The sequence below is a fragment of the Molothrus ater genome, chromosome Z (genome assembly GCF_012460135.2).
Source record: "Molothrus ater isolate BHLD 08-10-18 breed brown headed cowbird chromosome Z, BPBGC_Mater_1.1, whole genome shotgun sequence".
NCBI lineage: Eukaryota > Metazoa > Chordata > Aves > Passeriformes > Icteridae > Molothrus > Molothrus ater.
The window spans coordinates 9,311,969-9,339,956 of record NC_050511.2 but is presented as its reverse complement, the minus strand read 5'-3'; the positions used below and the strand labels follow the sequence as shown (position 1 = coordinate 9,339,956).

General features: G+C 41.7%; 1 protein-coding gene across 4 annotated transcripts in view; it reads right to left on the bottom strand.

The window, feature by feature from the left end:
• Nucleotides 1–27,988, bottom strand: part of UNC13B (unc-13 homolog B) — a 207,087-nt gene that overhangs the window by 37,289 nt on the left and 141,810 nt on the right. For all 4 annotated transcript variants that reach the window (XM_054517797.1, XM_036402618.2, XM_054517796.1 and 1 more), the window contains 10 exons: nt 23,378–23,547; nt 22,405–22,520; nt 20,427–20,590; nt 18,370–18,520; nt 17,313–17,381; nt 14,986–15,075; nt 13,407–13,541; nt 12,472–12,605; nt 11,478–11,563; nt 4,220–4,346 (listed from right to left, as the gene is read on the bottom strand). In XM_054517797.1, the coding sequence (XP_054373772.1) occupies nt 4,220–4,346; nt 11,478–11,563; nt 12,472–12,605; nt 13,407–13,541; nt 14,986–15,075; nt 17,313–17,381; nt 18,370–18,520; nt 20,427–20,590; nt 22,405–22,520; nt 23,378–23,547 (1,242 nt within the window). The remainder of the gene's footprint in view (nt 1–4,219; nt 4,347–11,477; nt 11,564–12,471; nt 12,606–13,406; nt 13,542–14,985; nt 15,076–17,312; nt 17,382–18,369; nt 18,521–20,426; nt 20,591–22,404; nt 22,521–23,377; nt 23,548–27,988) is intronic.

The following is a 27,988-nucleotide window of genomic DNA, read 5'->3' as shown; positions in this document are numbered from 1 at the left end:
CAACAGCAACCTGTCTATGTAGCCCTATTTATTATAGACAGCAATAGTGGAAGACTGTCACAGACATATGGACTTCCTGTATTCTGGAAGAATTCCTTTTGAATGGCACTTCAGGCTCCTAAAAGTCAGCATATGTTGAAGTCTGCTGCAAGTTTCTCAAGCTTTCAACGTTTTCTTTTAAACTGCAATTGTGTATTTTAAACAGCTTAAGCCTTAGAAAGGAACTCAGGCACTTCACAAGGAAGCAACTATACATCTTCCACCTGTTTCACAGTTCCCAGGCTGTGAGCTGCTGACTGCTTCACATGTCACAGGTCAACGTGCAAGGAAGATTACTTGCTCGTGCCATAAGCCACAGTTTTCACTCTGAGAAGGAGAGCAACATCCTGATTATCATTCATCCTTAGTTATTGCACCACATTCACAAGAAAGAGCCATTTGCTGTTGAGAACACTGCCCATTTTTATGAATACCATATGTTGCTACACAAAATCAAGTGCCTCGGTATACCTGTCTTGCCAAATTGTCTAAGCAAAGGTGGCAGAGAAAACGGTACTGTTGGGCAGGTAGGAGTGGTGTATTTGCTCCCCCTCTAATAAAAGAAATCATTACCTTCAGGAAGAAGTTTATTATGAATGTTGAATGAACCACTTAGATCAGGAAATTCTATACGTACATCTGCAAAGCCAGCCTCAATTTTGTCCTTTGGCTGACACAAAAACCTAAGAGATGCAAATAATTTACAAATACTTCCAGTCCATGTGTACATTCAGGGCCAAACTATTTTTTGAGCTGTAACACAGACCTAGAACTATCTTTGGCCAAATACCTCTTATAATATTTTACTATCAGCTTGGGCTGCTGAGCAAGTCAGGGGACTCCAAGGACTACGAAGGCAACATATCCAGAACAATATGCAAAATTATCTAGCACAGAAATGAATAAAAATAATCTGATTTCATGCAGAAATAGCTTCAAAAGGTTGTTACATGGCAAATATCTTCTCCTTCTCCTTCCTCTGCTTCAACTATTGGTCAGGAAGCAAACGCTGTAATGACTCACACACCAGCACACACAGCAGTGGCTCACAGTGCTGCTTCAGAGACATTCTGTGCTCACAGGGGTCAGCACAGCCTGGCTCCAGATGGCACAGTCAAACACTCCAAACAAGGTCTGCACAGAATACACTTCACTCCTGTCCTTCCCAGTGCCTGGGAAAGGCAGCAGCACTTCAGGACTAAATGTAAGTTCACTTCTCTTGGTTGCACAACAGTGAGGTAACACAAAAGGCTACCATTTCAGCTTGGCCATGAGCCTGGCTCCCTCATGGTCACACTCTGCAGGTGAATAAATCTTGCTCACTTGCTGTGGGTATCTAAGGAACAATCTCTGTGCCTCAGCAGAAACTAAGGCAAGAAGGCAGACAGGGCTCCCATGAGTAAAATAATAAATACTGTGTTTGATGAAGAGAGCCAGAATAAGTGAACAGGATCTCAAAGGAAGGAATATCTTCCCCCACCAGAGAGGAGGCAGTCTCCAGTAGAGCCACAATGCTACCGGCACACTAAGATCAGTATTTAAACAAAGCACATATTTACACACCTAAAAAGCTGGGTTTTTTTCAGGAATTGACTCTTCACAGCTTTTAGCTGGCAGAGAGGAAGTTATGAAGATATACTCCTAGTTACATAGCTACTTCCATTTCAGAAAACACTTATGAGCTTCTGAAAATAAAGGGAGTATAAAAACTTCAACACTTTGCATCCTGCACTTTGTTCAATCATATCTCAAGACTACCAGGAACATGGTTTCTCAGAGTTTATAAACTGGAAAAGTGAATTTGTGGATAGCCTTTTGTCTGACAAGTAGACAGACAGTGATGCCTTGTAAAGCTGACCTAGAACAGAGGCTAGATGGAGTTAAAGAATAAAGTAGGTATTTATTAAAAGGTCTCAATGGATACACCTTGGGCAGTGCAAGAGCCCAGCCAGGGCTACACCCAAGATGAACCCAAATGTTCACAAAATGGAAGACCTGTCACAAGTTCTCTCACTTTTAGAAGTTCTGGTCCATTAGCGTATTGGAGTTAATTGTCCAGTTATAACTCTAGGTTATGAAGTCCCACCCTTCTTGTTTTTCTCTCTTCATTCTGCCATTATTTGTGCTCTTGGGCCTGAGATTTGGATCATTTGTCCTTGGTCCCCAGCTAGAAAAGGAATTGATTTGTTTCCCTACTCTGTGAAGAGAGCTTACTATCCCCTAATATGAAGCTCAGAACTACAACTAAAGCAGTACAGAATCTGAAAATATAAAAGCTAAAACCTGAGGCATCAACAGCCCAACCATTGTCTGGAGAGCAGCAATTTAGTTTCATCTAAGGAGTTTACCAATGTGCAAACCTGATGTGTGGACTCCTTTGTTTAAGGAAGTTCTGAGGCTAAAAATACTTGTGATGAAGCAAATCAAAGGACAATTAATATCAGGGGGATACTTTGTGAGAGGTGAAGGTTACAGTTGAGATAAACATCACCTATGTCTGACAATGTGGCTATTGTACTGAAATAGGAGGGTGAAGTAACAAAGCCAGTGGCTGCAAATGCAGATGAGCACTGAAGCTCTACCACAAAGGCCAGCAGAGCAGAACAGACTGCAGAACAAAACCGAGCATCATTATCCTGATTACACAGGAGAAAAAGAGAGATTAAGAATATCTGATGGCTTGCATGAGACTGCCCTGACTCAGAGGCACAGCAAAGAGAAAGGGGCTTCTGAGACTGCCACTCTAGCACCCTGCTCAGTGAGCAGCTTATGTCTCTTGCTGACCTGATTTCTTAATCAGGCCCACAGCCCACACTGAGCAATTATGCCCAACTGCCTCAAGTCTGATTAGCATGCAGCTAGCACCCAGGCTTGAGGGACCGCATGCACAACAGCATGGCAAGAGAATTCAAAGTGCCAAACTGGAAACACAGTCCAGGAATAATGTGTTTGTTAAGAGGGGTAAAGTGCTGCATTTAGACAGCACAGAACAGTCATGTACAGGGTGGGAACAGCAGTGTGGTGGGGCACAATGCTGAGGGTGCCTGCAGAGCAGCCAGTGGCCCACTGGGAGCACCGCTAGTCAGCAATACCTCTCAATAAAAGAAAATAAAAAAGGTTGCTTTCAACACAGCACATGACACATGAAAGCAACAGCACTGCCTGCAAGGCAATGCATGGCAAGGTCTAGATGAAAAATCAATATTTAAGGCCAACTGTTATGTTCAGACACAAATTGTCCTGAAAGGGTGAGTAAACCCCACTTAGAAGGAAAGCTAGGAACAAACAAGAACCAGCAGAAGACCATAAAGAAGCACGAGAAAAGCATTTTACTCTTGTAAAGCAGGAACAATTTATTCTCTATGTGCAGCCTATATATAGGCTATAACAAGCTCAAACTGAAGCAAGAAAGATTTGGAGGGGGTGAAAAGGAGAGTGTATGCTAAATCCTCAAAACCCAGTGAAGGAGTAACAGTGAAGCACAGGATAAAAGGAGTTGTGGAGCAATCACTGAAAGCTTCTGAAAACCAGTTAAAGCATTGCTAAGACCCAGGATACCTGTTGTTTCTTGAGGCAGGTGTGGGACTCTAGCTACACCATTTTCCTCAGGTTGTTCAGACAACCTTCTGGTCTCATACACCTTCTCACAACCTTTTGGTCTCATACAACTTCTCCAGGTCTGAAATCTATTGTTGCTCTTTTAAAGTTAGAAGCTGCAAACAACTGCTTAGAGCTCAAGAGCAACAGCTTATTTGATGCTTCCAACTAAGCCACCCAGTCTTAATAAGAAAAAACATTATCTTTACTTACAAATCCTGTTGTGTGTGTGTACATATGACATCCATGTACAGTATATATTCATAAAGCATATCTGTAGGCACACATCTTCTATTCAAGAACTGCCCATACTGCAGGCACAGAGTAGTTTTAAGTCTGTCCATGCCATTGCTAAGCTTTGGAAATGCTGGGAGATATTGTACAATAATGGATTGAGCTGGGTGAGGGGCAGTGGCACAGAACACCACAGGGGAAAAACATGTACAGAAACACAGAAAACTGAGAGGTAAGAAATGATGTATCTTGAAGGCAGCCACAGGAGATCCAAATGGCCACCCTACCGCCAAGGTAACAAAAAGAAATAGATAGTGGGGATTTACTACAGGAGACTTAAAACACTCACGCTGGATATTCAGGCACTTTTCCCTTGAAGGCAGGCAGATCACGAACGTATTCATTGTACAGCCACTTCACTTTGAAGTGTAAATTCATATAGTCTGCACTTTTACACAGTCTGTGTTTCTCATGCTCTGTAAGGAAGGGGAAAAAAAGCAGTTAGGTAAGAATTCACCACTGTAACCACACCAGGCATGGGAAGGACTTATGAAGCATGTCTGCAGAATGCAAGGGTGTTGAGGATGAAGCATCTATAGAGCCACAAAATCTTCACAACACAGGGTTTTGGCAGCAGGCAGGAGTTCTTGGAGGTTGGGACTATTGGGGCTCTAGAGATTTTTCTGTAGCTCTAATTAATACTTCCATTTGTTGAACATTCTTTTGTTGTTGAAGCAATAAAAACAGAGCAATGTCTCATGGCCTTTTCATTTAACATATCACAGTTGAGACTCCATCTTTGCAGGGGAAAATCAAGGGGAGAAAATCTGTTTATTCTTGGATATAAACAAAGGCAATAGCAACATGTTACATTACATCCCCTATGAGACAACAGTAGAAAGCACCACGAGTTTGACAGGGTGACTCAAACAAGATCAAATGAGCTACACAGGAACTGCAGCCTTCCCTGCTCCAGCTTGGAGAAATTAATATTTCTCTTCCACAAAGCAGGGTCTGCTGCTGAGCTTCTTCCTCCTGCCAAGGTTTCCTTATGTTTTTGTACCCAGGCAATGCTGGAAAAATGCAGTTTCTCCCTGTATAATGCCCGTACCTCCACAACGCAACCCCTCCCACACACCTACACCACTAAAGCACTGGCCCTACGTTTCTGCAGAGATCATCTCCAAAGACCACTGCTCCCCTTCCTTATCAGGAGAAATGTATGGTCCACATCTTCACTCTCAAGGCTCTTCACAGCCTACGTCCACACTACCATCTTTCAGTAATTGACTCCCACCTCTGATCAGCCCACAATTATGTATTTAAAATACTTGCTAAATTCTCCCAAAAGCAGCTCAATGCTTTCTCCCAAGCCACCCCTCATGTGCTTACACAGGCAGATCCTTCTACTTGCACTGCTTTTCTTCCAAATCTTCCTTGAAGGGATTAAAATTAATTCCTTTTTCATGATATCAGGACTCAGCAGCTGACTTTTGCCTGCACTGTGACCCTGCATCATCAGGTGATCAATTCTGCACTGCTGCTCCCCTGTGCCTCCTGTCTGTATCCATCTCCTTCTTCTGCCAACTTTCACAGCAGGAATACATTTTGTGCCAAGCTTCTTTGTTCACTCTAGCACCACAGCAAGCTGCTAGTCCATGACTACACTGTGAGATATTGTACTAAAACATACATGATTTTGGCTTAGCCTCAGGTTTTTACCCCAGTATTTCACTTTAGACTCTTCTTTTGGCCTTTAACATGGAAACCTCATCAATGATGTAACTTTCCAAGGGCATCACTGCTCACGTGCAGACAGGTTTCAGCTATGTTAAAAAGAGTGAGTATTTTTCTTAACTCTGAATGGCTTATTAACTGATAGGCATGCCTATCTTACAACATTATCCATTTTCAGGTAAATGTGAATTCTTGCAACTAATTCAAAACATTGAGAAACTTCCACATCTCTCGTGAACCTTCATCAACATGACAAGAATAAAATCCAAATCAGGTGTGAATTACCCAACTGAAGACAGAAAATCCAGAGAAATGTTCATGCCAAGTATTTCCATAAACCTTTGTCAACTATCAAGCTGTTGAATGTTCCAGTGGTTTGTTTGCAAGCTTTTGTAGGAGTGTAATACACATTTCCCCCTAGCTCACATCACAGACCCATACAGATACAATCTCAAAAAAAGAAAAAAAAGAAAAAGAATAAAAGAAAGAAAGAGAAACCCAATCTTTGTTTTGAAGAGATTAAAATGCCCAATATCCGAGAGACATAATCCTCAGGACTGATGGTTCAATGGACAAATTACATGTACAATGGTCTATTTCACTCCACAGGGAACTGTGTAAAGTCCATTCCTGTTTTACATTAATAACCTCATATCTTTCTTAAGCACTAAGAAAGCAGGAGTATACTCAGCGTCTGAACTGCTGACCCTCTGCTATACTTCAAGCAACGGTAGAAGAAAATGAGAACTCCCTCTGTAGAACTAAAACTGGAAACAAACAGAGCAATAACTGTGCCTGCTCTGCTCCCTGTGAGTGAGGAAACTGATGGACAATTATAACTTCATTAACTCGGATGTGTGCTGCTGCCAGTTGCTGCTCCCGCACGTAGAAAGTGCTGTTCCTGCTGAGGAAAGGTCTGACTTGGATGTAAAAAGGACTTAAATCAGATTTAGTTCCTCAAAATTAAACAATGCAATAAAAGCAAGCAATTCAAGCTTCTTCCTGTTTTCTAGGACATCTAAAACACTTCTAAGTTGCAGAAGAAGAAGATGCAAAGCAGCCACAGAAGCATAAACCCAAGTACAGCTACTAGGACTACCTGGCCATCTAGGCACTAAAGGAGACACTTGACACTAAGGGATAAATCACAGGAAACTAAAACAAAGGAGAGGTCTTACCACCATAGAAGAGAACTTTACGTATTCGAAAGAAAGGAGGGGCTTGTGACAGAGAGAAGACAAGAATGAACAGCTCAAACGTTCTGGAGGACGAGGAAAGCCAACAAAGACCCAACCTCCCCATCCCCAGCTTGCATCATCTCCCCTTCCCCTTTCACTGGATCTCACATAGTTTTGATCAGTTACTTCCTTTGTAAGTGGAAATGTTTAAAACCACCTGAAGGTGACATCGAAACACATCAGTCAGAGGCATACACTGAAAACCCATTTTAGAAAAAGTGAAGATCATGGCAGCCATCACTCTTAGAACATTTCTGTTCTGCTTTATAACCTGCTGGCTTTAAAAGAGCTTAGCAGCAGCAGCAACAGAACAGGACACAGATACCGTGCAGCAACTGCTGTGTTTTATCCTGAAAAGACCACAGAGTTCTGTAAGTCTCCCACACTTCCTTAGCAGATTTCAGCTGCAAACAGCCTTCTTCAGAGGAAAGCTTTTGGAGTAACCAAGGCCATATATTATTATGGCATTAATAGGGAACTGCTGCCTAGCAGCACACTGTCTAGTATTATGTCCAGTTCTCCTTTTCAGGCAGGGAACAGGACTTCTACCTACACACTCCTCAATCACAGATTTCTTTTTTTCTTGATTGTTAGTTTTTTATGGATTAACATCCAGCAAATAATGCCAAATTTCTATACAGAAACTCTAATAGGTACCAGGGTTGTTGAAGTGTCAACACTTTAGATAGCTGGCATCTGTGTGTGCCTCTGATCCCTTTCTCCTTATTAGAAGTGAGAAAGTGGCAGAATGATTTATTTCAATCCTGCCTGCCAAGTCTACTCAGTCTCTTTTCCTATCAGAGATGTTTCCAATTTGCAGCTCTCTTAATACTGATGTGTCCAAACTAAGATGAAATGTTGCTGTCAAGGATGATGTTGATTTTCTATTACTATCTTTTAAGGTGTTCTAGCAAAAGAAGAGCAGAAGCCTCTTTGCTTGGGGTGTTTGTGATTTCTGGGTGACAGAGGTTTCAGGGAGGTCAACGAGAAAACTACTAACTACAGTTAGTGTGCTAACAGAGAGGATTTCCAGCTGCTTGAGCACTGGGCAGTGTCCCCGGGGTGGAGGCAACTGTACAGCTTGGAAAATCATCCTCTACCCTACAGTGACTCCAGGGTGACATAAGCCTGCCAACCAAGTCTGGGATGTGTGTATCTAACCTGTTTTACTCTTGGCTGACGGGGAACAAGGCACACTTCTTAAAGACTCAGCAAAAAGGGAAATGCTGGGTTGGCTGTGCATTGTGCCTTGAGTAGTCACTGCTTTGGGGGAGAGAGAAAACAAATGGGGTAGATCCTGGAGATTCTGCTGTGCCTCACACATTGAGGCTCCTTTGGACAACCAAAGGCATAATATCCAGCAGTCAAGCACACTGCTGCCGTGGCTACTGCTACCAGCTGCTGATTTATACAGAGAATAGGTGTTTCACTTTTATGATTCAAAATTTTACATAATAGCAATCTAACGCTCCAGAAGGTGCCGAAAGCACGCACTGCTGCAGCATCCACAGGCTGGCACGAACTCCGGGTCCAAATCCCTCCACATTCTAGGTATAAATTAGGATTTATACATTGTCCTGCACAGGCTGCATGGTGCATATGGGGGTAAGCTCCAGCTTAGAGGAGATAGGCACAATGGGTAGAAGAAAAACTCAGCCACCAGGCACTGCTTTCCAGCTCGGGAGAAGCCATCTCCCACCTGAACCTCCCAAGTCTCTTCCACACTGCCTACTGGAGAGCAGTGTGGAAGCATCAGGCTGGAAGGAGGGAGGCAGGCAGGGAGGGAGGGAGGGAGCAGTTTCACGCAGCCAGGTCTGAACTCCTTCTCCTCTAAAGTCTCCTTACAGCACATGCCCTCCATATCTACAGCAGCAGAAGGGTCTTTCAAGTCTTCTTTGCAGGTCTGTTTATTGCTGGCATAAAAACTACAGAACTCTAGAGCTAGTGTTACATACTACATCCAAAGTGCTAAAACTATGGGTAACAAATAAAAGTCTTTGTCTACTCACAGCTACAAGCTCCATCAAGGAGCATAAACTTACCACTTGGTGAGGTGAATGAGCTCATGTTATCCAGAACTTAGGAACAGAACATAAGGGAAAACACCATGAAGAAAATTAGGGGCAAATACTATACTCTGTGCTCATGTGCACATATCTCCAAAAAATAGATTAGCTTTTTTTGCAGAGCTCCTGATCTCAGAGCAGACAAGAAATGTACCCAGGGATTATGCCACAAATTGGGAAAAGGAATATGAAACTCTTGGTGCAGGTTAACTGGTAGAAAAACCAGCAGCTGAACCTGAGAAATGACAGAGCCGAGAGCTGAGGCTGACAAATCTAATTATCATCCTACACATCATTTAAACAGTTTCCTTTAATCCCTTTTCCCCTAGTTTAAAAAAAAATGCAGCGAGCTAATGCAATCATCTGTATTTAAAATGTATGTAGTAAGGCCTGTAATTGAATTATTGTAGAGCTTGTTCTAAAGGTTATCTTCACAAGTTTCTGGAGAGCAGAGCAGTGTGAGGAATCACACTTGCCTCAAATAGAATTCTGCACCCTAAGCATTTCTTGAATATATATTTGGAAGAGACACATCCTAACACAGACTCTATCACTGTTCAACCCTCTGCAGAACTTGAACAGTTAGACTACAAATAAATTACCATGCAGTTTTTAGATTTTTGTTCAAAATGCAAAATCCCTTTCCACCAGCTGCATTTATATCAACTTCTGTCACCAAGAAATATTCTGAAGAGGGATGCTCTTTTCAACAAGTATTTACTATGGACTGAGGAACTCATGGGTGATACCAATGCTTGTCTTAAAAAGCTCACAAGTGACCAGAAGGATATCAGGAAAGGGTAAAATAAGCCCAGAGTCATCAGTGGGGACATGGTATGAGACGTGAAAAGAGAAAACTTGGGACACCAAGCTAATGTGGGCACTGGCAACCAAATAAAGAAAAAAAAATCACAGCCAGGGATGGGGCAAAAGCAGATTCTCTGGGCAACCTCTGCCAGTGCCTCACCACCCTCACAGGGAAGAACTTTTTCCTAATACCTAATTTCAATCTGTTCTCTTTCAGTTTGAAGCCATTCCCCCTTGTCCTGTGACTATACACTCTTGTAAAAAGCCCCTCTCCATTGTTCTTGTAGGCTCCCTTCAGGTACCCCAGGTAGGTCAGTCAACCCAAAGGCGGAACAAATGCAATTCTCTCAGTCTGTCTTCATAGGAAAGGTGCTCCATCCCTCCTAGATAAAGAAGGACAAAACTGAAAGGGGAGCTAAAATGGTTTGCAGGAGCAAATGGTTTCTAGGGAAAGAGAACATGAAATGATCACCATTGCCTTATCTCTAACACATGAGCAATGAGTGACAGTCACTATAGAAGAGACCCTTGAACATAGTTAGTAGGTCACAGTCCTTCTTCCCAGTCTCTTGTCTTACATGAGCTTGACCTCACAAGACAAAAGGCACTGTGGGGTACAAGCATATATAAAATGTTCTTAACACAAAACTGAGAAGATTTCATCCAGCCCTGCAGCATGTCAGATTCAAGCCTTCACCTGGCAAAGAGTGTCCCCCTACAGCACAGTCTCTACATCTGTTGCACTGACAGAGATTAATAAAATAAATGGAGTCAATCTTTTTCACCTACAGAGCAACCCCACAGACTTGTTTCCAAAGAACAAAATGCAGGCAGCTGTCTTACTGGCAGCATTTTTTTCCTACCAATCTGAAGAGCCTAATTGGCTGTCACTCCTGTAAGTGAGTTCAGGTCAAAGTGGGGACAAGTGGATTGAGCAAAATTTTTTAAGTGGCCAAAAGTAGTAGCTTGACTTCGGTTTGGAATATAAATACAGCTAGCACCCTGCAGACAGCACTGGGACTTCTGTTTTATCACAGTCTCACCTTGCAAATGATCATAAAGCCCAACCCTGCAGAGACAGTGGGAGCTGGATGCTCTCTGAAACTTGTGAAAAGTTGGTGAGATTGTGAAAATCAACATATAGAACTAAAATCAAGTTCAGAAACCAACCATCAGAAGAGTACTGCAAGAAGAAGAATTCCTTTGTGGATATTTGCTGGGTTTTGCATGCCTAACTCATTTTCAGAAACAGTAAAATTTTCTCCTTACTTGCAGATGGAATTATTGCAAAGACTAATTGGAAATGAAGATGTCTGCAGCAGGAATTATTATAACAGCATCTTTCTGCCAATGGCTTAGACAACCTGTGCTGTATTATCCAGCGAACTAGAGCCATGGCACAACTCAGAGTCCAGCAACTTCTCCAACTCTTTCTACCACAGCACAATGGAAGATGAAGCTGCTGCTGGCTGCTGATCCAAGCCATTGTAACTTCTAGGCCAAAGGGAACTTCTGATTTCAAACCAGCTGGAATGTCACTGAACAGCTTGCAACACAGCCTGACATGGAGGTCTACAGCTTATCCAGATCTCAGCCTCAATTCTGAGCATAAACCAGCTGTTCACGAACAAACAAACCACTAAAAATCCCCACTCCCACCAGCGATGCTACTCACGAGCTTAAGCCTCATTTTCACCAAACGGATGGAGAACAAGAGACCAGCAACAAGTCAGCTAACAGCAGTGAGACATTCTCTTACCTTCCATGGCATATTTCATATCCTGGGCAAAAAGACTCCACATCACCTCCGCGCTGATCTTCCCAACTGCAAGCTCCTGAGGAAACCTGAGGGGACATTTGGAAAAGGCTTTGGCATATGTCAAAGCAAAGGGCTCTTCCTTATTTACCTCTGAGCTCTGCTACAAGCTAAAAAGCTCAACTTTACAGATGCTTCTTTCACCCTAATGACCAGGTGAAAATCAGAGATCATGGACTAGACTCTGTGGTACAGATTAAGTAAACTAAAACATTTATTAAACTCAGAAAGACAGGTCGTGCATATCTTTCCTAGAAAAGGTGCACACAGTTATACTGGGAATGTGATCTCTATGCCCTTGCACCTTTTTCCCCTTCCTTGTCCATTTTTTTTTCTTTCTCCTTTTTGAAGGTTACTAGGCTGACAGGTGACTGCTAATCATGTTAGATCAATGATAATTAGGGCACAATCCCGGTCTCTGTGTGTAACATCTTGTAGGATCTCTGTCTCTCTCTGCCCTGTGGGACTCTAGGAGGGGTATCCACCAGTTGAACAGACACATTTCAGGGTCCTTTCCAATGCTATGCAAACTCCACCCAGTGCAATCTCCCAGTGCTGCACTGAACACCACGTTCCTAAGCCACAGTGTAAGGCACCACAGCACTACTGTGTGCATTAATGTGCACCCCGGAACTGCTCAACATCAGAAAAAACCAAAAGAACTCTCACCCCATTTTCAGGTGCCTCCCTGAGTTCAGGATTGTAATAATCAGGGTGTTTGTGCTCGAACGCCATCGTAACTGAACCTTTTGAAACTCTTCCATCCCAATCAAAAAGTTATTTATATAGACAGAGACAGATAAGACAGAAAGACAGACAGACAAGATAAGTACTTCTATAAATGCACAAGTGACAGAAGAGATAGAAAGCAGTTTAACAAATAAAGCAGAGCAGACACAGACTAGCATTAGCCAAACATGACACGGAGGATTCTTACTGATTCAGGACTGGGGTATAAGAATTCTTGTCCTCTTCTATGATGGAAACTATCAAAGTGATGAGCTTGGGCCAGAAATCAAGGTTTCTGATGCTGGGGCCCTGTTCCTCGGCAGGAAGGTCCTGAGTTTTGTTCTGAAAGGAAGCCATTGGAAAACCAGCATAAAATGTAAGTGCAAAGAAAAAGCTGGCAAATGCAGATCACCATGCAAACTCCAAGCACACCTGTGGACCCTCTCTTCCAAAGAGCTTAAAATTATTAATGATTGCTGGCGACTTGTCTGATCTAATGCAAAACACAGTAATACGCCAAACCACGTTGCTGACTGGTGGCCTCAAACCCAACTAATCCCTGTTTTGTCATCTAACACACCATGAGCAGGCCAGGCTCCAGGAGACCTGCTGAGACATCATTTGCCCTAAGCCTATTCTAAATACTTGCTCTTTAGGCACCTGGTTGGTGACTGTATCCCTGTTGACATGCTGCGTGTGCATTACTACAGAGAGGCCAGTGGAGCTCTCACACACTTGAGAAGAGTTTGTGTCTAGAGCCACTTCCTAAACCCAGTGCAGGATACTGGGTGCCTGAAAACAAGGCAAAATCTCACTGCTTGAGGTTTACATATGCTAATGACAGCTTCCTTGATCAGCCTACATTTGTGTAATTGGCTTTTGTTCACTCAAAGCTACATCAAACCTTCCCTTCACAAATAACTGCTGAGGCTGGCAAAATACATCATAATTAGTTAGTGTAAAACAATTATCATCCTCCCCTTACTAATTAGTGCTCATTAATTGATTACAGATTTTCTGCATTCAGAAGATAACAAGTCACACAACTTTGTTTGGGCTGGCTTTTTGTATCAATTATTATTCTTGTAATTATCTTAAGAAAATAAGAAAAATTCAATTTCTGCCTGCTTATCAGCTACTCACAGGATCTGTCTGGTACTCCCGACTGTACAGCTCATGACAGTTGTTGAAAATGTACTCATATGTGGAATTGAGGCAAGCTTTTACACAGTCCTTCACCACCTGGCTAGCTCGGGGTGGACTCTGAAGCTCTTGGACCTGGCAAGGGGACAACAAAGAGAGTCAAACAAAGCACAGTTCATAAATCAAACAGGGAAAGGACATCAGTGTTCTGGAAACCACTCAAGGCTTGGTGGATCTGCTTTCAGCAACCTGTGACCTGAAACCACAAATGGGTCACTCTCCACAGGCATAAAAAAGTAGTGACAACACTTATCTCCCCACAGGACCATTTGAAGCATAAAAGAGATTTTGATGTGCCAAGGAAGATTCCCCAGAACAGACATCATGTGGCTCGATACGTGTATAATCTGAGCCAAACACACAATTTCTGCTGAATTTATAGGACTTTGTTACAAAGCCTACAGGCAATCTTCCACAGCATGGGAAGAATGTGCAACAGACCTGCAGAGCAGTTTACATCTGATCTGCAAAGTCTTGCCAAAGACCACTCGTCTGCCTTTAAATACAAAAAAACTTTCATTAAGGACATCTTTCATCACAAGCTTTATTGAATTTTAAAGCAACCAGAATCATTAGGGACATGCCATGATACACCTTCTCCTCTTGCAACAGCAGCTGTTTTCATTATTTCGTTGTTACACTATTTTAGGAAAATGCTGCAGAGGTACTATAAACTAAACTGACAGGCAATTGTCACCCTGCAAATACAACTATAACCTGACAATTTTGTTATTTTCAGTACCTCTAAACTTTTCAGAGTATCTCTGTAAATCAAGCTTCCAACACAGACAGACTGTCTGAATGAATACTCTTAAAAGAAAGATCTAAATCATCATTTACACTAGGGCTTACGAGTAAAAATTTAAGCACTTCTTGAAGTAGCTCAAATTAAACACTTGCTTTGTTTTTGATAAGATCAACATTTTTAAGTGGCATGTACTAACCAACAATATTAGGTTGTAATCTTTTAAAAAAAGTTTAGAAGCTAAAAATCGGGAATATAAAATAATCTCATTACATATTGCTAGGACAATAAACTTAACTCTGAAACCAGCACATTAGCATTCATAACAACCCTCCTGGATCTCTACTGAGAGATATTATCCCATTTTAGTATCTGATCCTCCACAAGAGAACTCTAAAATATTTACTAGATAGTGAAAAACCTTCCTAATGTTATTAAAAAAGCAAATTATCTTCTTAAAACTAGACAATTCCCTTTATTCTTCCTCCTCTCCAATTCTTTTTCTGGTTTTTTGCAAGGGAGGGTGGGAGAGTGTTGTGCCATTTTTATGACTCAAGAATAATAGGGGAAAAGCAATTTACATCTTCATAATGCAAAATACAGAAAACTAAAGACAAAATGTGGATGTTTATATATGGTCAGCAGATTATTTCCATTTTCCTTAAGTGTCTAAAGAAAAACAACATGAAACAATGGTTTGAAAATGGGAAATCAACTCCTGGGGGGGAAAAAAACCTGCAGAGATGCCATTCCCATCCCCACCCATATCCCTACCTTCATCCTGAAAAAAGTGATGCTGGTCAGCAAATCCACTGTAGACTTCAGGTCCTGCAGCCGCTCACGGCTGCTGGCTGGGAAGTTATTCTGTTGACAGAAAAGGGAAATCCTGTTTGAAAGCAGTCAGATCCATGCAAGGCTTCAAGCATGTGCTAAATAAGGAAACTGTCTTGGAAACATTTCCTGCTCAAGAAGCTTGTACCAGTCAAAACAATGCTCAATAAATAAGGCCTTTTTGCTGCAGAAGCTTATCTGTTTGCTTAATTAAATAGCTTCTCATATAAATGTAAAGTCTGTGGATGCCAGGAGACTGACAGCCCTTGGTGGCAGGGATGGTCTCCTTGGCTGTAGAAGGAGCAGGCTGGGAACAGCCTCACCACTGGCAGCCCTGGCCTTTTGCCTGAGGTTGTGCGAGACCTTTCCTTTCTGCACTCAATGCTCCATTTTTTGGCTTCTCTTCTGAGATGCCAAGGGGTGTGGTGTATTCAACAGCTCTCCAGAGAAGTAAACAAGACCAAGAAGGAAAAATTAGCACAGTTCCCATAAGACAGTACTGGAACTAGATAGAACCCTGTGAGATGCCATATGTAAATACATATGCTGAATGCAGCTAGCTTTGCTTTTTGCACAAAACTCTTCCCTTTCCAACCTCAGGCACTGTGCCCTTTCCAACATTACCACTGTCTCCTGTGGGCCTGTGTCCTTTAACAGCATTCATGCTCCTCAGCATGTTCTTACATTCAAGCTGATGGGATTTGTTTTGCTGCAAGTAAAACAGCAGGAGCAACCTTCTCTTCACACAATCTCTTCATATCTGCACATTCAAAAATTATTAGATATGAAGGTGAAAAGAGCAGAAGGGAACAGTTTTCACTTTTTACTGAGGACTTGCAGAAAAATATGCTGTCTCTTGACAGTAATAATTGAGTATTACTGAAGTTCAGCTAACCACTGAAGGCAATTCAATGCTTTTTGCAGTCATTTGTAGATGGTCCTTCTCAAACAACTCTCCTTTTAAAAGTTAAGCTGTCCACACATGGGTTCTCTGGAACTCAAGGTATTTACCGAAATCAAAGACTTCCATGGGTAAAGACGTAAATACAAACTATTTGAAGAATGTAAATTGCCATCTCCTGTTTGGAAAGCTGCAAACTAACACCTTTTCTTTCAAAATTTAACCTGCCCTTTAGGGTCTTAAAATAATTACTAAATGCTCCCATAATTCTTCAGCCATTTCTCCAAATATAATGTCAATTAGATTACACCTATATTATTTAAACTACACAAATCTCTCCTGGTCCTTTATGTAAGATCTTGTTTGTGCACATTTCAGTTGCATTAGCCACCCAAAAGCAGCTTTTACTGAACACGAAGCAAACAAAAAAGGCAGCACTGTTACAGATTCCTATTGTCATGGGTTGATAATTTTCCCTCTGCTACTCCGTGGATCAGTTGCCTCTATTTAGACCTTTTCTTTCTAGTAATGTAGCTTTAGAATAGCTCTTCACACAATATTCCTTTTATCTTCTTTTGCACCTTTCCCCTTTTCCTTTTTTTTTTTTGTCTTCCTAATGCACTTCTCTTTATCTTCTCATGTTTTTCTCCTCTATACATTTTTCTGTGTTTCAGGTAAATGCTAAAATCAGAAGTGGATAACTAAATAAAATCTAAGCTCACATTTTGCCACAATTTTCAAACTTTTCAATGAATTAGTCACTGACTGAAATAATATAGCAAGGAATTTAAGGGAAAAAGACAGCCAAGTCACATGATAAGATAATATTGACTCAGGACTAGCAAGGAAAGAAAGTGGAGGGTTCATAAAGCTTGTTGGACTAATGCTAACATCTGAAACTCATCTCTTCACAATCTGCTGAAGTGGGGGGGATCTCAAACCTGACCTTACATTGTAATTCAAGTTTGCCAAACTTTAAATAACTGACAACACAGTGCTCTAAAATATTTCTTTCATAGTAGGGGAGAACAAGTCTATTTTCTCTTTTTACATGATACCTGAAGTAGCTGATAAGGGCAATTCAAATTATTTTATCCAATCCAACTTGGATTGGAAACTTCTGGGGAAGTATCAGAGAAAAGCACAGTTCACATTGCTCAAATTATTTCAAAAGTCTTGAGCAAATTACAATGGAAATAAAAAATGAGGTCTAAGTTCAGTCCATGAGCAAAACAAAATGGTACAGTTGAGAACAAGCTTGTCATGACAATTCCTATGCAAGAAGTTAGAAATGTAAGAGAACTCCAAATGGTGTGTTTCCACTCTGCCCACCAGAATACCTGAAAGGATTCTGTTTATTCCCACTCACCCTGTACATTGAGAGATCAATCCGAAGTGAATTATGAAGCTGATCCAGAAGCTTTACAAATCGTTCTTTCTGTTGAGCAGAGAGCACCAATAAACATTCACATATCACCACTGTCTAATCCACGTTCAGAGTAAGCAGCAAAGTATCAGGTAATCAGTGTCAGATCTCATGAGCAGGAGAAAGCAGTATGGATACATGGCATTGTGCAAACAGTATTTTCTTTCAATTCTTGGATTTACTTTAGAACTGTAATTATTTGTGATGTTCTGTGAAACATCACAATTGTCAGAAAAAACACTCCATTGTCACTCTGAAGTAGAGGCAGAACAAAAACCATTCTGAATTTCTGCAATTTACACCAAACTTGTACTTGAGAGAAAATACTTATTCGGAGATGAATAAATTACAGGCAGAAAAGGGTCTAATTCAGAGCAATGATACAACTCTGTGATCTTATCTAGATAAGTGACAAGTACTACAGGCTTCTTGTGACATAACTTCTTGAGGTCAGGTCTCTCCACTGAATTCTGATTTGGCATTGTGAACACCTCCTCAATCTATTAATAAATTCTCAGTCTGATGGGAAGCATGAGCTTTTCCAAATACTTTTCCAGCATACTCAACTCCACCACAAATTATATACAAAACATTTTAACCATTAAGGGGATAGACTTCTTTTGTGGTGGTGCTTTTTTCCTCCTAAAGCAGTTGCTTTTTTTAAAAACAAAGTTCTGAAATTAGGAGATTGCACAGTATATTTTACCAACAGCACTAATACGCAGAGTTAGTATTGTTTGCTCATTTCATACCATCTGTGCTCCACTGTAATGTGAACACAAAGAATCAACATCACAATGCGTTACATTGATTGATATCTGAAATGTGTGATGATGAAGACAATAAACCCATGCTCTTTGTCTGGTATAAGAGTTCCACTGCTTCGAACTCCTCACAAATTTAATGTTCTTTAAACAGAATAAATTATTTACTCAAGGGTGGAAGCACTGTAGCAAATTAAAGAAGTCCAATCGCAATATCACCAAACCCACAAACCTACCCCAAAATTGGAGGCTGCAAAGCGGTCCGAAGCAGACACATTTGTGGAGGCAGTGGTGTGTGCATAATAAGCATTGATATTGGCAAGTAAGGTGCTCATCACAGCTGGCACGCCTGGGCACATGTATTTAGAGGAGAGACATGCAAAATGCCTGCAAAAGGACAGTGATGTAAGTCATTCTGGTCTCTTTTGTGCAGTAGGACTTGACTTTATCCCTTTAACAGACCCTTTGTGCTGGCGGGCACCATCAACAGATGGAAGTTACGTTTCACCACTTTACAGAACTCCAGCATCTCAGAGCTTTTATTCAGAAAGGTGCCATCTAGACAACAGCTCAAAACAAAGAGAAATCCCTTCGCTGCAGCCATTTCCAGATCATAAAACAGCTTGTCAGCCATTTGCTGCCGACAGTACGTGACTTAGTGATACCCTGGGTCCTGGTGCCAGTTCCTAGAACCAAGCCTGACACAAGGAAATCGACACGATTTGCTGCTGCTGCTTGAGGCAGACACAGGTTCTGAGGTGTCATGAGATGGCAGCAGCTGGAAAGCATTAATGGCCAGTGAGAGTACATGCTAGTATTTCTGTGCTGCACTGATATGTGTGATTCCTTATGGCTAACCCATTCAGTCTGCAAGAAGTGTGCACACTCATTTGCATTTTCCCATTCTCTTATTAAAATCAGGGAACCCTCCTCCAGGGAATCTCAGAATTATGCCAGGAGCATCCAGGCTTGTGAAATGATTAAAAAAGTTTTTTAAAATCTCTTAATCCTAAAAAAAAAATAAAAAAAAAAATCAGAGCTTAAGAGGTCTTATATCACGGGAAATGGCAAGTTCATTTCAATAGGCAGAAGAGATGGGGCATTTTTATGCAGAAATACTCACTGAGAAATTCAATCTAATCTGGGAACCACTTTACAAATGTAACTTTCTCCCTGAGGGACTCACAGACACAGAACAGTTTGGGTTGGAGGGGACCTTTAAAGGTAATCTAGTCCAACCTCTGCAGTGATCAGGAACCCACTGCTCCAACCACACCAGGCTGCTCAAAATTCCATTCAACATGACCTTGAACCTAAGCTTCCAGGTTAGGCAGGACATCTACCACCTCTCTGGGCAGCCTAGCCTATCCATGCATTGTGTCACCACCTTCACTGTAAAAGATTTTGTCCTTTTATCTATCCCAAATCCAACCTCTTCAAGTTTAAAACCATGCTTGTTACATAACACTTACATCCAATTGGTCATTTAGGCACTGGGTAAATATAATGAAACGGCTTCACTTAGCTTTAAGAAGGGAAGCTGCGAGGAATGGGGGGCTAATCAGAGAGGCTTCCACCTTCATCCTTGGAAATATTTCACATCCCCGAGCAGCCTAGTCCAACTTTCAAGTTAGCCCTGCTATAAGCAGTGACTAGACCTCCAGTGAAACCTGCCAATTCTTTTCCATTTTGGCTTAAACCAATAGGCAGAAAAGCTGCTTGCAAGGTCACATAAATGCAGCTCATAACTCATCTAAGGACCCATAACCCAAAACTTTTAGCTTCTAATCCCAAATCCAAGTAAAAGTATAGTGACCAGGAGAAGGTTCTTTGAAGATACAGAACTGCCTTAACCTAGCTCCAAAGAGGACAAATCACTGGCAACATTACTGAAACTTTCTGGAAGTGCTTTCAGCAGCACCTGGGAAATCAGTGTCTTCAAAGACCTGTAACTCAACAGACATCTAGGACAAATGCTTCCACAAAACCTCATCCCTTCTCGTATCATCAGAAACCTTCAGTGAGAACCTTGACCAACACCTTTTTAACAGAAGAGCTCTCAGAGAGGTTGGGGAGTCTCAAAACAGAAACAGCAGACAATAATTTTTAGACTTTGAGGACACCAGGGATTCAAAGACAGGAAGTCTCTTCCCATTCACGCTAAGACCCATAAGGAGCAGCTGCCACTGCCAAGCTTTCCATTATCGATACACTTCACCTGCTAAACAGTGAGAGTTACATCCATCAGTTACACCAATTATCTGCACTAAGGAACACAGGAAATGCATCTTACGTCATGGCCTGGTATATTGACTCAATGCCGTAACGCATTGCAAATTCATCCACGATCTCTTGGGCTGTCTCATCAAAATACACCTTCCATGCATCATCTCCTTTGGCATCAGGGATCTTCACCACCCCATTCCCTTGCACATCCGTGAGATGGTGAAAGAGATTCTGAAAAACAAAACAAGGACAAGTCTGTATGTGAGGCTGCTGAAGCCACTAAGCAAGATTCATGAAGAGCATGAAACTGCTGATGGGGTGGCACTATCACAAATTTCTTTGTTCTCCTCCTCTTTTTTTCCCCCTGCCCACTCTGTATTTTCTGCTTTTACCTTCTTTTCTTCTTGAACGAATCTCATAGCTGAATTTTTCACATGCATACCTACAACTTTACCCAGTAGACAATGTGAACGATTCAGAAGAGTGCTTCAGTGCACTGAAACCATACACTAATTAGTTTTCCACAAACCTACGCATTTCTGTCCTCATCATGAAAATGCCTTAATATGGACAAGCTATTTAAACTAGCTGACGTTACAGCTCTGTATCAGGATTGTAATTATTATTATACAGAACAGTCCAAACAGATTTCTCTTCCTGAAAAGCATAGCCTTAAGATCACCCCTAACAACTAGACACTCGCATTATTATTATTCAACGTAACCTTTCACTTTATCTAACACTGCAAAATTTTCAGCTTAGTATTGCTATGCAGAAATTGCACATTCAGCTCAGTGGGCTTCTCAGTAATCCTCAAATTCATGTCACTTACAGATTCATCAGCTTTTCAGAGAGTGGCTCCCTACAGTAAGGGATGCAGAAGTCTAATGATCTCATTAGTAGCTAGAGGACTCTGCTTTACAGTACTATTTTTCCTGATTATATTATTCTTGCTGCAAATCATCTTCCTTTTAGAATACACAAAAGAAAAATGTGATAGTTAAGAATATACCTATTTGCAAAAAAATGAGCAGCAAATGAACATGCATGTTCAAAGGACAAAACCAAAACAGCTTACTAAATAGTAGCCATGAAATGAAAAATAATAAATATGTATTGAAGGATACAATACAGCCTACTAAAAGAAGCCTACTTTCTGAGCTTCATACTTGTCTTACAGAGAGTTCCCTAGTAAGGGCAGAAGACACCACAGAGCTCCTCCAGCTCAGTGGCTGGATAAATCATCTGTTCCTGCAGATGAACATTCCTCTCTGTGATACAACTGTCCTTCTCTGTGTAAGATGAATTTTCTTAACCCTCACTGACCTCAGGATATTCTTGTATACAGGGTTCTGACTACTCTTCCTTATTCAGGCACTTTTGAGACTGACCCTGCTGCCTGCCTTTTCTTTGACATAGACAGACTGGGCATCTCTCCAAGACAGGGTTTTCCCTTTAGTCTTTCTCACAAGTCATCTTTGGATTTCTCCCAACTTCTGCAGCACTGCTTGTCTAGCTCAGTCCATCCTGAGACAAGTCAGTACCCAGAAACCTCAGCTTAATCTTCTGCTCCCCAACAGCTGTTCATGACTACACACCACTGCAGCAGGACAAAAGAATTTATACCACCAATACCTGCATCACTTAACAGCCCAAGACAGAGACTCCTCAATCAGAATTTACTCATAATGCATTTTAGTATGCTTCCTCTAAAGAAAGACAGAGATACAGTACCTGCTGAAAACATCACTCAAGGAAATTCACAGGTTTCTCCACCTTAAACTCATCATGGGTTCTGAGTGAAACCAAAGCCTGATCTCTGACAGTAGCACAGCTGTGACAGTGGGACACACTGAGCCAGCCAGTGTCGGAGAGACAGCTTAAAGCTGCTCCCTGACAAATGTGGGTTTGATGATTCAGTGTGTTACCACTGCATGGCAGGGAAAAGAAAGCTCACCTAGGGCAAGGAGGAACATTTCAAGAAAATAAAGATCAGAAAATTGCTTTTTCAATAGTCAGAATGAACAGATATTCACACTTCTTACCTCATGAAGGCAAGTGTACTGAACATGGTATGGAGCCACTTTCTCCTCGCCTTTGATCTCCACACTGATTTGTAGGCGAATAGCCCCGGACACTGCAGACTTATCTGTTCGCTTCTCTAGAAGGCAAACCATCAGCAATTATTGCATTGTTCATGTTCAGAGCATGGCCATCTCAGGATGACAACACTGGCAAAAGAAACTGCTGGAAACTGCTGGAACCTGGGCTGAGTCATCACAGTGAAAACTTTCTATTTTCTTTCAAAACACTGAATAATACTAGGTAGACATGAGCAAAACAACTGCCATGATAGACCCTCAATATGACACATCTAATTAGAACTATGCACATTTTTGGACATAAGACACCGTTTCTGCCAGCAAATGTGCTATAGGCTCTTGGATTCAGTCAGCTGAACTAGAACCACCAAGGACAGATTCCTTTCTGAGAACAGGGCTGACTGATGCGGAATTTGTCCCTAACTTCACCATAGCCCTGAACTCCTGGGAACTGCTGGAAGAAGATTTTGGATCTCCTAGGACATGACAGGTTCACGTGCCTGTCAACTCAGCACCATCTGATTGCTTGCTGGTACCCTTTACAACAGTCACTGAAAAAGGCCTCAACAACTTGCCAGCCCAGTGCAATGCACCTGATGTTCTTACAGAGTGCTAAAATGCTTGTATTGACACCAAAAAAAAAGAACACAGGACAGCACGTGGAATAAGAGTCATGCTCCAAGCATTTCTTCTATTATATTTTTAAATAGCTGACAGAGAAAAACATCAACCTTCTGGCAGGTTACATTCCATTTTAACTGGAATCAGCTTTGCAGCTGCTCTGTAGCAGCATCATATGCTGCTGAAACCATGTAAACTTTTCTCCCTTCTTGTAAATTCTCCACATGCATCCAAGTGCTCTCAAACATTCCCAAACCAACACGTAACAAGTTTTCAGCCCCAAGGCCCTGCTCACCAAGGTTGTACCACACATCCATTTCTCCACTCAGAGTGCGAACTTCAATGATTGTTTGCCCCAGGAAATCATCTGACTCGCGTTTCAGCCTCTGCTTGACACGAGACTTGATGTCATCATCTTCATCCCACACTCGCACCTTGATCCGGTCAGAGGAATTATGGCACTCACTGCAAAAAAGAGAAAATGTAATTTTAAGAGTGTGCAATGCAGCCAACATTTATTTGCTACATTCTCTGTACTCCTCTTGACCTACTCCTCCAACATCAGAGAGATGCATTAGCAAAGTGAAAACAATGTGCATTTATTCAAAAGTGGAGTGTCTGATATGAACAACACAACACCTTGTTGGTGCACTCTAAATGCTCCTGTGACATGGCAAATACTCCAAATGCATGCTGAATGATAACCCTGCCTGACCTCAGCCACCAACTTCTGACTTCTCAAGCAGTGTGACTGCTGCTTGTCCTCACTCTCAGCAGCAGCACACAGAACTTGGGAATTCTCTTCACAGCTGTCAGTTTTGCTGTGAAGCCTACAGAAGCCAGGGGATAGCTAGGCTGGTTAATGCCAGCACACACCCCCGCAAAAAATGACAATCATCATCTAACTGGTTTCAACAGCTCTCTCCATCAATGACCTCCTGCTCAGCTGTAGGCTGTAAGGGCTACCTGTCTTTATGCAGTTTCTAGGTTAGCACAGTGAAGACCTGTGACAAACCTTTGTGCTGGTTTCTAACAAAGGATAAATAGTTCAGGTGGAGGTAGAAGTCTTTCTTCAAGCAAGTCACCAAGCAGTAGTGTATCAATGCATAAGACATTACAATCAGATGATACACCACACTGCCTGAGGAGAACGGGTGTGATACAGTAGTTACAGCATTGGTATTTAATTACTAGAATTGATTCTGCCTATTATTCACAGCTTAGACTGATACTTTGTGCTCTGGGCAGATCAATAAAGACATTTCAATTAAAAGAAGCAGTTTACTGTTTGATGAATCAGCACCCTCCAGTTTAATGCACAGATGGGATTTAAAGACTCTACCCCCATTTTTCAGGTGTTTCAGATATCTTTTGTATATCCAAACAGGCTCTTGGATGTCAGAAGTGGGTAGAACCTTATTATAACAGCTCTGCTCATTTACAGGCCATGCAATAAAGCAATTTGAATGCTCATATGAGACCATGACAAGGGTGATTACTCACCATAACCACTACAAATGTCTACCCTCAAGCAAATAAAACCTATGAAAACAGGCAACTGCTGCTGAAGGCCTGTTTTCCAGCCTTTTTAACATTAACATGCTGTATCTGTTGCTAAGCAACAGGGAGAAAGAAGAAATGGGTCAGAAGAGCTCTGCTAAGCCTGGTCAATAGGATGTGGCAGTGGCTGGTTATGAGCATGCTCTCTGCCAAGAAACCATTTGGGCTCTTATTGCCACCATTGTGATTCTGGACAATGTTTAACAGACATCCATGCAGCTCCTACTGATTTTTCCAGTAGAGGGGAATAGCTGGGAATTATATGGAAAGGTTAGAGGCAATTCCATGCAGCTCGGATCACAGGCAGAGCACATCACTGTTCCCTGCCTTTACTGCGCAATCAAATCTGTATTTAGAGTTCAGAATAAAAGAGGTTCAATGTCTGTCTCCCATCTTCACTCTCCTCTTCCTCCTCCTTTACTTCAAGAATATCCTCCCAACAAAACCATGCAAACAAGTGTTCACAAGCAGGGAATGGTTCGAAATGCTGCTCTTTGTAGCTCTCAGATTTATCCGAGTGCTTTGCCATGTCTGCCAGCAATACAGCCTAAGCATGTAAAAGAAATCCTCTTTTCCTGACACAGTGCACTACTGTACAGCCTGGCACATTGTAGAGGCTCAGTGTTCAGAAATGCACAAGTGCCTCAAAACACAACTGGGACACACTGCCATTTACCAAGCATCCGTAAGTTAACTCCTGACTTCTTCAGACATCACCTTCTGGCTGACAGCTCTTTGCTAGGACCACTTTAGTCTTTTTTCTTTGCTTCCAATGGTCCTTCCTCAGGGAAAACGTTGACTGTTCAAACCTAAATCTAACTTAAACAGTCCCACACGCATCATCCCCTGCTCCTGAGGTGGCTGGCATCCTTCACTCAAAGACAGCAGCATAATTCATTGCAACATCCTACAGGAAGCTTTCCACTAGCATTTACTGAGCTACTAAAGCTTCTATTTTACCACACCTTTCCTTGTTGTTTTTAAGAGACTGTTCAACTTGCTTTCTTTGTGCTGGTGCCATGCCAGAGAGTGAGCTTTACCATTTGCTTACCGCAGCTGAAAGCCTTGAGCTGGTAGCTTACCATCAAAAGAGTAAGTCTGTGGAACCATAGTCCTTGATTTGGTGAAGTTCTGTAGTAACTGTAGTAACACAGTTGCGTCAAAACCAGTTCACTGTTAAGTGAGCACCCCAAAACAGAATCATGAGTGTTGGAAGACTTGGGCTTGCTAATAGCTTCCAAATTGTGACAGTGACACAACTCCGTAAGACTGTGGCTAACAAGCTCTGCTGCTAGAAGCTCTCCCCATCATTAATACAGCAGCTGGTATATTTCTCAAGATGCCTGCCCCACTTCTTGTTATGTTTTTATGAAGCTTGATTTCACTGCATGCACACACATGTCTGTCCACCCTCCTACGGCTGAGCTCTCACAGCTTTTCCCAAAAGGATGCAGAGAAAAGAAACACTCTGTGACCCCACCAAAAGGAAGAAATTACCAAATACTTTCAGGTCCATTTCAGAGATCAAGAGATTAGAAACCAGGTTTGCTATGTACATGGCTCAAACCCTTTATTTTTTACCCGTATTGTCTCAGTGTTTGGAGTGGTGCCATTTTTATAAAAGCACTTGCTTTTACACTTCAAGCTACCAAATGAAGTTACATTTTCCAGAAACAGCATACGAAATCTAAAAGAAAAATTAAAATCAGATTTTTTTTTTCCATTAAGATTTTCTGCCTCAAGCCAGTTGTTGCTGCACTGGAAGCAGCTGAGCCTGGTTCTGCTGACTTGCTCACTATCCCACTCTCTAGCTCGATCCATTTTGCCACATTCCCCTTTAGTCTTACACAGCACCGAAGCCCCAACACCCACACACGTCCCCTGCACTGTCAATATTTGGGTCTCTTCCCATGCCCAGCTGAGGGGAAGCACGAGAGCACACGAAGATGTGGTTAATTCTGGTCTGCTCACACAGTGACATGCCCACACACACAGTAATTAATATATTGGTGGCTAAACAGAACAAGCAACTGTTGAATTTGCACTATAGTTCCTCCCACAACGAAGTTAGTAATTTGTATCCCTCTAATGCAGCTCCAACTTCTGAAAAAAAAAACTGTAGGAAATGATTCTTAGTTCTGAGATCCCTGCCAGTCTGTAAAAGCTGGACAGATGGGCTTGGATGATGTCAGGGATCTGGGACAGGGCATTGACTGTGCCTCATCTCCTTCAAAATGTGGAGAGAAAGAAAAAGGAGAAGTGTCAAAAAATGACCAGAATACTACTTCTGAACCAATGATTCATTCTTCAAAACAAAAAACCCAACAATATTTGTGCTGAATTTGCTAATTCTACCCTGTAGAGCTGACAGGCTAATAAAGACAAAACACAACACATAGATTTACACAAGAACAGACAAGGAAAGTAAAAGACCAGAGGAAGCAACAACATTTTGCAGATTTTAATGTAGGTCAGTTGAGCCCAGAATTAAGTAGTTTTATTGTATTTCTGGGGTTTTTTTGGTATTGAACCAAAAATATTTATTGTTCAAAGAGTCTGGTGAATGTCTGTGTGTTCATATTCTGTGAGCAGTTTCCTTCCTGCTGACACAGTTCTGAAGAAGGGCCTGTAAAGTTCCACAGTCCAGTGCAGGGAACTTTTCATAAAATGCTAAAAAAAAAAGAAAGAAAGAAAGTGAAGACCTGCTTGCAGAAATAATGGATGAGAGTCCTGGAGTGGGAAAATGCAAAGGAGAGAACAGATCAGCATGATGTTAGGACCTGTGGTCATTTGAAGAGTACAGTTCTGCTTCTGAGGAGCAAAGCCTAAAAAAAGGTAATTATTTTGTGGAAAATGAGAAAGGAAGGAGTAGTTGTAGCAACCAGTATGTGAAAGACCAGTAAAAAGTTGCAACAACATACAGAGGAGGAGCAGAAAAAAAGTTGTTTTGAGAAATGGTACAACTGAAAAAGCAGGAGGATTCAAATGTGGTACAAATGAAGTGTCAAAACATTGCAGGGTCCAAGTGGCAGCTGAGCTGTGGCCAACCACAGCAAGAATGGAAGGCAAAAACTTCTCAGAAGAGGCTCATTTTTAAAAAATGACAAGACTCCTCTTTTAGGGAGAAAAAAGGACAGTGGAGAAAACACCTAAGGCAAAACCAGAGTGGAAAGAGAACGAAGGAAAATCCTTAGTACTTTGTAAGTTAAGCATGACAGCACAATAATATGCCCTGAGAGCCCGTTGTTGCTGTCTAAGAACAAAGAAATGAGTTTTCACTTCTTACTAGCATGAAGCTCTTTTCTTAGGAGAACAAGTACAATCATTTGCTGTTACCCAATGTTAC